Source organism: Garra rufa, chromosome 11, assembly GCF_049309525.1.
Source record: "Garra rufa chromosome 11, GarRuf1.0, whole genome shotgun sequence".
NCBI classification, from domain to species: Eukaryota; Metazoa; Chordata; class Actinopteri; order Cypriniformes; family Cyprinidae; genus Garra; species Garra rufa.
Genome location: NC_133371.1, coordinates 37,683,674 through 37,694,541, shown reverse-complemented (window position 1 = coordinate 37,694,541; position 10,868 = coordinate 37,683,674). Strand labels below are relative to the sequence as shown.

Here is a 10,868-nt window from a genome sequence, read left to right as displayed (position 1 = left end):
TGAATTTTGCACAACCCTTCTAAAAATGCAGTTCCCCAGTTGCTGATGGCCCATTAAGTATCCTCTTTACTGTTAATTAAACAGCACAGCGCTAACCACGACAAGCTCTGGTGTCATATTCCAGCACCAGGCGAAAGGTGCAAGATGGGAGAGTTGGGCACGATCTGACATGTTGGCATTGATTTCCTGCATAATTTGCTTGCGGGTGACAGGGAAAGTGCTGACTGGGGCATGCTACTCTTGCAATCTGCATTAATTCACAGGTTAGGTGAAGATTAGCATTGATTCTTCTGCCAGGGGTTGAGCTGGGGGTGGGATGGAGAAAGTTTCCCCACTCAGGAATGATCTATGAAAGACTAAATCAAGAATGACTTTGAAGGAACCATTTCAAACCACTTCACAGTCACATGGCATAATGATGATCGTCTCAGCTACCTCCAAAACCAACATGCGGGAATTTACCCAGTAGCCTGTGAGTCAGAGATGCGATATTACCTCACAATAAAGCGGAGCATGGTCAGTTAATTTCAATAAATTGCAAATGAATACATACAAATATACGAACAGCCTCATTCTGAGCAGCGGGCCGCTTCTTTGCCTTTCATTTCAGCTGGTTTGTGGTCCTCAGAGGCACTATGATGTCATTAAGAGTAAATGCTTCTTGATGAGCCATGACATCTTCCATATGACCGTCTTTCATGCTAAAATCATCTGTTTTTCTTTCTTTCAGCAAGAAAACAGTAGGCTAAATTAATATTAGATTCAAACTGCTACGCTGCACATTTAATCCTGCTATTTTTAGCATGCCATAAAAGTCAATAAGAGTGCACTCATTTTGACACACATTTGGTGCTCATTTGGTGTCCTGAATGAGCATCCATGAGGTAACTGCATTAACACTGATGGAGCATTATGATGGTGTCAAATGAAACAATATATAACAGTCATTTTAATGAGATGCTATATGCCCTCCATAAACAGACCGGAATACAGCAAATTATTTTAAGAGAGCGTTTGCACCTGCCTGACACGTTTCACACTTTTAAAAACCGCTACAGCAAGTTCACCTTTCATACCTTTTGGGAGATAATGATTCTTTTAGGTGAGAAACAGAAAAATCTCATATGAAGACAATAAAGATAAAAAGTGTTTCTGAAGTCATTAACAGTTGAGGTCAAAAGTTTACACACCCCTTGTAAATTCTGCAAAATGTTAACTATTTTACAAAAAAAAAAGCATGTGGCATTTAGTACTGACCTGAATAAGATATTTCACACAAAATATGTTTACATAGTCCACTAGAGTAAATAATAGTTGAATTTATAAAAATTACCCCATTCAAAAGTTTACACATACACTTGATTCTTAATACTGTGTTGTTACCTGAATAATCCACAGCTGTGTGTGTGGTTTTTTTTTTTTTGTTTGTTTTTTTAGTGATAGTTATTCATGAGTCCCTTGTGTGTCTTGAACAGTTAAACTGCCCACTGTTCTTCAGAAAAATCCTTCAGGTCCCACAAATTCTTTTTTTTTTTTTTTGAGATCCATCTTTTCACACTGAGGGGACTCTTAGGCAACTGATGCTCCAGAAGGAAAATTGATGCATTAAGAGCCGGGGGTGAAAACTTTTTGAATTTAAATACCAGGGTAAACTGAAGTCATTTTATCTTCTGGGAAACATGTAAGTACCTTCTGTAGCTTCTGAAGGGCAAAACAAATATGATACTTAGGCAAAATAAGAAAAATGTACACATCTTCATTCTTTTCAAATGTTTTCACCCCTGGCTCTTAATGCATCGTTTTTCCTTCTCAGTGTTGTTTTTGACAACCAGCTTAGATTTAGTCTTAGTCTTAGTCTTTTGGACTAAAATGCTTCTTAGTTTTAGTCAAATTTTAGTCACTTCTATATGTGATAGTTTTAGTCCAATTTTAGTCGACGAAAAGTCAAAAAGGTTTTATTCTAGTTTTAGTCAAAAAAAAGGGAAAAAAGTAGTCTTTTATCAAATTAATGTAGGTCAGTAAGTATTTTGCTGTTGGGTAGTGTCACTTATAAGTTCTGAAAATAGCAGATCTATAGTTCAACACAATGTGAGCTTCCGGATCGACTATTTTCACCAATAATTACAATAATGAAGGAATGTTTTAGAACATAAAAGACAAACAAGGATGGAATGCTAAAACGGCTTGCCATACTAGTATAGCAAAGAGTATTTAATGCTAAAACGGCTTGCCATAGCGTCAGATACTTTTTAAGTTTTAATTGGCATGCACAATAAGCGGAAATGTCATGCATTTTAAACGTCTGACGGACAACCCACTAACATTTTCGTCTATTCTCGTCTCGTCAACGAAAACTCACACACGTCTCGTCATGTTTTAGTCATCAACGAGCCATTTTTATCTCGTCATCGTCTCGTTATCGTCATGAAAAAAAGTGCCGTCAACGAAATGATTTCGTCATCGTCATCGTTGACGAAAACAACACTGTTCCTTCTGAAGCATCAGTGAGCATTTGAACCTTTTGTAATAGTTGCATAGGACTCCCTCAGTTGTCCTCAGTGTGAAAAGATGGCTCTCAAAATCATACAGTCATTGTTGAAAAGAGTTCAAATACACAAAAACACTGAAAAACCAATGAATTTGTGGGACGTGAAAAATATTTCTGAAGAACAGCTGGCAGTTTAACTGTTCAGGACAAACAAGGGACTCATGAACAACTATCACTGAACAAAACAAAACAAAACAAAAAAAACAGCTGTAGGTCATTCAGGTAACAACACAGTAAGAATCAAGTGTAAATCAACTATTACTTCCTCTTGTGGACTATATGTAAATATATTTTATGTGAAAAGTAATAATAATATTGTAAAAAAAGCACATGGTGTGTTTTTCAACAAATCAGATAAACAACTACATATTGCCTATTAATATTCATGAGCTAAGCTCCGCCCCCACCCTATATCCACTACATTTCATCCTATCAACAACAAGCAATGTGCAGCTGAATGATATGGTTTACAAGAGTCTTAAAAATGCTTTTTGTAAATGCTTTAAACTACTAATAAAATAACGTGAAGCTTATGTTACCAGACTCTGATAAAGCATTAAGCAGCCAAAATGCACATACTTCGTTCCTTCATTACATGACGCTTCAGCAGAATTACAACGGCTAATAAAATGCTGAAAGAAAGTGCTGAATGCCCTGTACTTTTAAAAACACATCATTCATCAAGGTCTTAAACAAGAACAGTTAAGATTTTGACATATAGGTCTGTGTTTCCATAGTTGCTTTGATTTATTTCATACAGGTAAAAGGATTTCCTCATGGGGGTAGGCAGGACAGAAAAATAAAATAAAATGACAGATTAAATCAACTTATATATGTCTCTCAAGGTGTTGTGGAGATTTTAAAAAGATTTCTTGCCCTTACGGAGGAATTTTATTTTTAATTGGGCCATGAGCTGAGGCCAAAAAGGCATAAACAGATCTGCTCTGATGCTGGGAATTGGCTCAGACTCTTAAAATGAAGGCCACCCTGCCTACGGCCTCAACTACTGAATAGGCTTTTATCAGATTGCTATCTCTGGGCTTCAGGCCAAATGGATGGTTAAACATGTATATCTGAAAGTACAAAACACAAAAGGTACAAATAAAGAGTAAAATGGACCACTAACAGTCACAATAGCTTTAATTCCTGCGTATTTAAGTAATGTGGAGTTGTGCAGAACTAATTATATATAAAGATTCTTAACCACTCCATAAAGTCAGACCCCCTGGAAAGAAACATCTCCAACTGATTCAACCATATCCCAGAGCTAATGAGGCCTTCTAGGAGCCAAGAGACAACGGTACAGGAAATCGAATGTCTAGATGCGCTTATTGAGAGAATTTTCCCCAGATGCGGAGAAAAGCAAGACGGTGAGTAAATTATGTTAAGGCAAGAAAGTGGTAAACAACTTTATCAGATGCAACTCAAACAGGACTAATTACAAATCTGTCGCATTCAATTCATATTAAATTTGTAGTGCGAACAAAAACCAAAGGAATAGGAGAATGGTTCTAAATGGAAAGGACAATACAGTGGTGATGACCAAAACAAGTGGAACTCTTTGTCGCGGTTATTGCCTCAATACAGTCCTCTTTGTGCAGAACTCATTCAGTCCTTTCATTTCCTAAAGTGTGTAACAATCACTGTCTGCAGTGTGAAATTTTATGTTTAAAACTTTCAACAGTCTGTTGTTACCTTCAACACTTTCTCCTGAACAGTTTATAAATCTGCACGGTGTGTTCAAAGGAGAGAGTTCATTTCTGCAATTTCACTCACTAAACTGTTTTAAAGATTACATAACCAGTCAGTTTTTGAACAGTAAGATTTCTAATGTTTTGTAAAGAATTCTCTTCTGCTCACCAAGCCTGCATTTATTTGATTTAAAATACAGCAAAAACAGTAATATTGGTAAATATGTTTACTAATTAAAATAACTGCTTTTTATTTTAATGCATTTTAAAATGTAATTTATTCCTGTGATCAAAGCTAAATTTTCAGCATCATTACTCTCGTCTTCAGTGTCACATGATTATTCAGAAATCATTTTAATATGCTGATTTGCTGTTCAATAAATATTTATTATTATTATTATTATTATTATTATTATTATTATTTAAAACAGTTAAGTAAATTTTATTAGGATTCTTTGATGAATAGAAAGATCCAAAGAGCATTTATCTGAAATAAAAAAGCTAAAAAAAGAAAAAAATATTACTTTTATTTAGCAAGGATGCTTTAAATTGATCAAAAGTGATGATAAAGACTATTACAATGTTACAAAAGATTTCTATTTCAGATAAATGCTGTTCTTCTGAACTTTTTATTCATCAAAGAAACTTAAAAAAATCTACTCAGCTGTTTTTAACATAATAATACTACTAATAAATTATTTCAGAAGGATCATGTGTAATGCTGCTAAAAATTCAGTTCTGAAATCACAGGAATAGCTTACATTTTAAAAATATTCAAATAGAAAACAGTTATTTTAAATTGTAAAAATATTTCAAAACAGGATGGTTTGTGCTGTACTTTGGATCAAATAAATACAGTTCAATAATGATGTCTATTTTTTAGCTTCATTCAATATGATCAAATAAGATCCGAAAAAGGTCCTACTTAATGAAGCTAAATGAGCAAATTACAGCTTGGTCATGCATTTTTTTTTTAATCTAATTGAGAACATGTGAATCACATCCCACCCTCACTCTCAATAAGCACACAATCTTCTTGTGAGTCAGAAATCTTAACTAGAAGTTATTTCCTTCCTTAGAATATATCGTTCTAAGAAGAAGACAAAAAAGGCTCAAGTGTTCCTTCTGAGAATAAAAGATGCAGATTAACAAAGTTGTCTGGGGAAAGTGTTGAAGGTGTGAACAGATTTGTGAAAGTTTGTTAAATGTGCAATTTCCTGCGGCAAAGAACGTTTAAAGCTCTTAAATGGATTTTATAAAGCATTGAGGAAAACAAAGGGAATGAATAAGATAAAGAAAAGAAGCTTTGCTACCTTGGATGGAAGCTCTGTAGGAAAACATACATAGCTAGTAGGGAGGGTGGAGGGAGTGTGCCACTGCCGCAGTGTGGACCTCCATTCTACCCCTCATTCATTCTACAACACACACCTCCCTTTCCTTCCCAAAGCACCCTGAGACTGCCACTCACTTTGTGAGCTTTGTAGAAGCACCCACCCTACACCAACATTTCAAACTTCAAAATGTCAACGCAGGTGATTAAATCGACAGGCATCCTAATCTTCTGCTACCTTGGACCAAATGGCAGATAAATCCCCTGCAATCCCTAGAGTGAAACTCAGAATTCATAACTACAAAGTCGCAAACAAAGAGGCAGCGGCTTTGATAAGGAGCAGCACACCTTTGGAGCAAACTGCTGAGGTGGCAGTATTGTTTGAATAAGAATGTGTTTGATGTAATATGATAATGGTGGCAAAATAAGGCTGTGCATTCAGGATGTTGGGGGGCATCCTGCTGTAGTGTTTTACGGTAACCGGATAGGAGGAGGACAAAGAAAAAGCATAGAGCCACTGAAACATTACTGTGAAATACGGCTCAGCCTGATTCGAATGATACAGACAAATTACATCAGCTCGCCAGAATTAAACGAGGTTGTAATGAATCTGGTGAGCTTTTACGAATCTGAGAGGCTGTTGGCGCCATTTATGAGATAAAATTAGCAATCAATATTCATTAACAATTAATAAGTGATGTAATTAGAGCTGATGTAATTTTTCAGCTGAATGAGCATAGACAACTAGGGCTAAACATTTGGGGCAGATGCTAGAGAGTCACCTGAAAAGAAAAATATTATTGAAAAATAAATATACAAAACAATGGTTTTTACTAGAATAACATTAGAGCTGGCTAGTAACTGATTACATGTAATCTGGATTACGTAATCAGACTCAAAAAAAAAATTAAGTACTTGTAAATAGATTAAATTACATATTAAATTCTCATAAGCAAACTACACTTTTTATGGATTACATGATTACATATTATTTACACAATAGCAATAAATTATTCATAATTTACTGATTCTCCCCAATTCCTTTTTTTCATCTTTTAAACTGTCCTTTCTAAAATAGCTTACTGCTTATATACATTCAGAAAGTTTTTAAGTTTTGTCGGCATTCACACACAATTTCAGTTTTAAGAAGTGTTTCAACATTGCTTCAACTACTGATGAACATTTATTTTTATGTGTTTTATCAGTCTGTAGGTTGTTTAACCATGCATTTCTAGGTTTTTGGAAGGCTTTTGTCTTTCAAACACATTAAAATGCACAAATTCATTTTTTGTCATTTGATCCTCTTTCATCTGATATATGTACTTGAAGTACCCTTGAGATTTTAAAATAAATATTTTAATATTTAAGTATCACATTTGCATGTTTATTCTCTGACTTAAACAATAAAATATATAAACAAATAAAATATAGCAAGTTTTTAAAAGTTTGATTGATTTTAAAATGACTTTTTTTATTGTAACATTTTCTGTGATTTAATTAATTATTATAAATAAACCCCCTGTGGTTCCTTCACAAACACCAGTTTGGGATACCTTGATGTATTATTATGTTTAATGCACTTTATGTTGGCAATAACAACAATGTCAATATGGTACAAACATATGTCAATGGTTTAAATAAATTTGATAAATAAGTTAAGAATAAATAAAAGTATTCAAAAAGAAAAAGTAATCAAAAAGTAGCCTGATACCTAAAATGTGACCCTGGACCACAAAACCAGTCATAAGTGTAATTTATTTATTTTTTTTTTAATTGAGATTTATACATCTGGAATAGCTATATATGGAAAATCTGGAATCTGAGGGTGCAAAAAAAAAAAAAAAATTGAAATATTGAGAAAATCGCCTTTAAAGTTGTCCAAATGAAGTTCTTAGAAATGCATATTACTAATCAAAAATTACATTTTAATATATTTATGGTATGGTTATCCTAATGATTTTTGGCATAAAAGAAAAATCGATCATTTTGACCCATACAATGTATTTTTGGCTATTGCTTCAAATATACCTGTGCTGCTTAAGGGTCACAAATGTGTAAAGTAATGGATTACATTACTAACTACAGTTTTTGTAAGGTAATTTGGAATAACAAAATAACAAAATTGCAATATAATAATAGCAATAACAATAATAAGAATAAGAAGAAAAAAGATACAACTTAATGTATAAAAAAATGCTTTACAATAACAATACAGTCGAATTATTTTGAAAACTACATCATATTTATTTTATGTCATGTCAGCATAGGGATTAGAATAGAGATTAAAAAGACCTATTTGGAAATTGTCATTATTTGTGCAATTCCACTTAGTACCACTGGGGTGAATTAAATGCATTCCCCATAAATTAAAATGTAGTTGTTTAGACATGGTGAGTTCTGACCATTACAGCGTCAGGAAAACAGCATGGTGTGACCAAGCTCCCCACTAAATGCTCTAATCTGTGCTGATGCTGTCCAGCTCAAACCAAGCTAATCCACCTAAGAAAGATGAGCCAGATGGTCACAAGCAACTGCTGTAGCTGTCCTGTACAGGAGCCCGATGAGATGCCTGAGATCCCTACTTCTATTTGCCTAGTGCCTCGGGTTACAACCGTAAGCCCTGTGAAGAGGCAGCAGGCGGCAGCACCTGGCTCTCCAAAGCGGATGAGGTGACAGGCTTCGGCGTTCCACAGAATGGTAACCTTGCGATTCCTGGAGCGCCAAAGCGAGAGAAGTGCGGTCCCAGGGGTGTCATGATACAGAGGCACACTCTCCTATGGAGATCACCAAGCTTCAATCGCCATCACTCTCTAAGGCATGTCGTAACCCTAAATCACACACACACGCTGGTAACTGCACACGCATTGCTCTGGGACTTTGACTGCCGCCCATGTAGGAATGACCTCATGGGACTTGACTCAGGTCGTGTGAAGAATCATTAAAAGAATATTCCCAGCAGAACATCTAAATTACCTATCAGCAGGGGCTGCGTCGCCAGCGGCCAAGCAGTTCTTGCTGCTACTACTAATGCATAGACGCTTTCTCCCAACTAACCCTTATTATCAGACTTAGTCTCTCAAAGAGCAATTCAGGGATTTCTAGATCTCACTAACATTTGACTGGAACCTCCCGTCTGTTCTCATAGCTATGGAAAGGGTTAATTCCCTGCTGAGCTGTGAGAGAGCCTTCTGTAGGGGTGTCACTTTAGGTAGTAGGATCACACAAGCAGGGAACAACTCTAGTACCTGCCACATGTTTCTCTCCCTTTATACTTAAGCCTTTTCCAAGATCAAAACAAGTCTCAGGACTCTAGTTACCTGACAGGCCACCCATCCTGAACTACATTTCACAACAAGGTTTTACTGAAGCTCTGGGATTCACACCGTATATAAACGCAAACATCTTGTCATAGATGGAGAGGTGGATGGATGGAGGAAGTATTTCATGGTCTGGCAGACTCTTTACCTCTAATAGAGACTCAGACATGCCCCAGATATTACTTTCTGAGAGTATGAGTGTGAGGCGAACCTTGTTAGCTTATGCGATTAGTGTTTATGCATGAGTGCCTCCGCACAAAAGACTCAGCCCAATGTCCTCCATACACTCTCTCCCATCAGATTTTAATCCACTGCATCCATTTTTCTGAGACGTGCTTCAAAAACAAATGAAATTGACAAAAACATGGCCTTGAGGTTTGCAACTGACTAACTGTCATTATAAATGAACATATCAACCATATAATATCATGAATAAAATGCATGGGCAAAATTTAGAAGAGACACCATAAATTAACTAAAAGTGTTTATCTGAACATCTGTGACCATGGATCACAAAACCTCTTAAGTAGCATGGGTATATTTGTAGCAATAGCAATATGCATTGCTAAAAACTGCATTTTGACAACTTTGAAGGCGATTTTCTCAAAATGTAGATTTTTTCCGCACCTTCAGATTTCAGTTTTTCAAACAGCTGTATCTCGACCAAATACTGTCATTTCCTAACAAACCATACATAAATGGAAAGCTCAATTGTGAAAAAAACTGACCCTTATGACTGGTTTTGTGGTCCAGGGTCACATTTCAGTTTCTCACTTCAGTCCCCAAGAGCTATGATGGAATGTGAATAAAGCAAAACATGGACTCTTTTTGGACAATTCTTATGTAAACATCACAGCATCTCATTAAAGCAAAGTCGCAAGCTAAACCCATTCCGTGAGAGTGGCACAGTTTTCCCAGGGTGCCCCAGGAGACTCAAAGGCAGCCAGAAATAGTAGCGAGTATGTAAATGAGAGCATGGCTATCCTGACGTAACATTGGAAAAACACATGACAGGAAAGTCCCAGTACCGGCACCGGTCGCTTTGAGAAGCATGCACCATGACATCCACACTCAACATGATCTAGTAACCAAATTCTGACCAAGTGAGCACAAACTTTCAGTACAGAAGAGCAGAAGTCAAAGAAATTCAAAAAGCGACTTACCCAGAAGATGAGGTTGAAGACGAACATCATGTATTTCAGACAGCACAGGCAGCCTCTAGCCATGTTGCACTTCTTGAACTCTAGAAGGAACACAAAGGATAAATCCAGATAAAAGACCACGTATTTGCTGCCTTTAGGAGACTTGTACTTATTGTTGGCTTTGTCGTCGCCGGTCGCCGCGCTCTGAGCAGTGGGTTGCGCACGTGGGCCAGTGGACCCGTAAAAGGCGCCGGCGGTAAAGCCTCGTCCTCCGAACGGCCGTCCGGAGGTGGAGGCTTGGGCAAAGTCTGAGTCGCGGCTGTCCACAGAGGGGCTACGGTGGATGGCGGATTCCTCACTACTTGACTTCTCCATGCTCTGGAATGGAAGCCGCGTTCTTTATTTCATTCTCTATCATGTCTCTCAGAATAGCCCTGAAGCAGAACCTTAAACTTGCGCTCTGGAGTTTCAAAAAGTGCTAGTCTTTCTCTTTCAAGTCAATCAGACAGTGGCTTTGCAAAATCACTCTAGTGGATGTGGCAGCTTGCCCTGTAGCCTTGCTGTAATATCCAGAAGCGTTACTCCCACGAGCAGGTGCACGTTGAGCGTAACTGAAGTTTCAGCAGTATTCCTTCACCCTCGTTACCCCTCTAAGAGTGTCCACCCCCAGCCCCCAAGCAGTGTCCGACTTGGTTCAGCTGCTGCTCGATCCCACACTCCAGCCTGCTGACCTCAGCCCTGCCTTTCCACGAGGAGTTGATGAGTTTCCACAGCCTTCCAACTTCCACCCCCGTTCTCCTCTCAGGATTTTGCGCTCCGTGAGACTCTTAATTTTTTTTC

General features: G+C 37.1%; 1 protein-coding gene across 1 annotated transcript in view; it reads right to left on the bottom strand.

The window, feature by feature from the left end:
• tspan9a (tetraspanin 9a) overlaps positions 1-10,664 on the bottom strand; it is a 102,275-nt gene extending 91,611 nt beyond the window's left edge. Inside the window, exon 1 of the mRNA XM_073850861.1 lies at positions 10,050-10,664. Within this exon, the coding sequence (XP_073706962.1) occupies positions 10,050-10,403 (354 nt within the window). The 5' untranslated portion in view covers positions 10,404-10,664. The remainder of the gene's footprint in view (positions 1-10,049) is intronic.
• Positions 10,665-10,868: the final 204 nt, after the last annotated feature.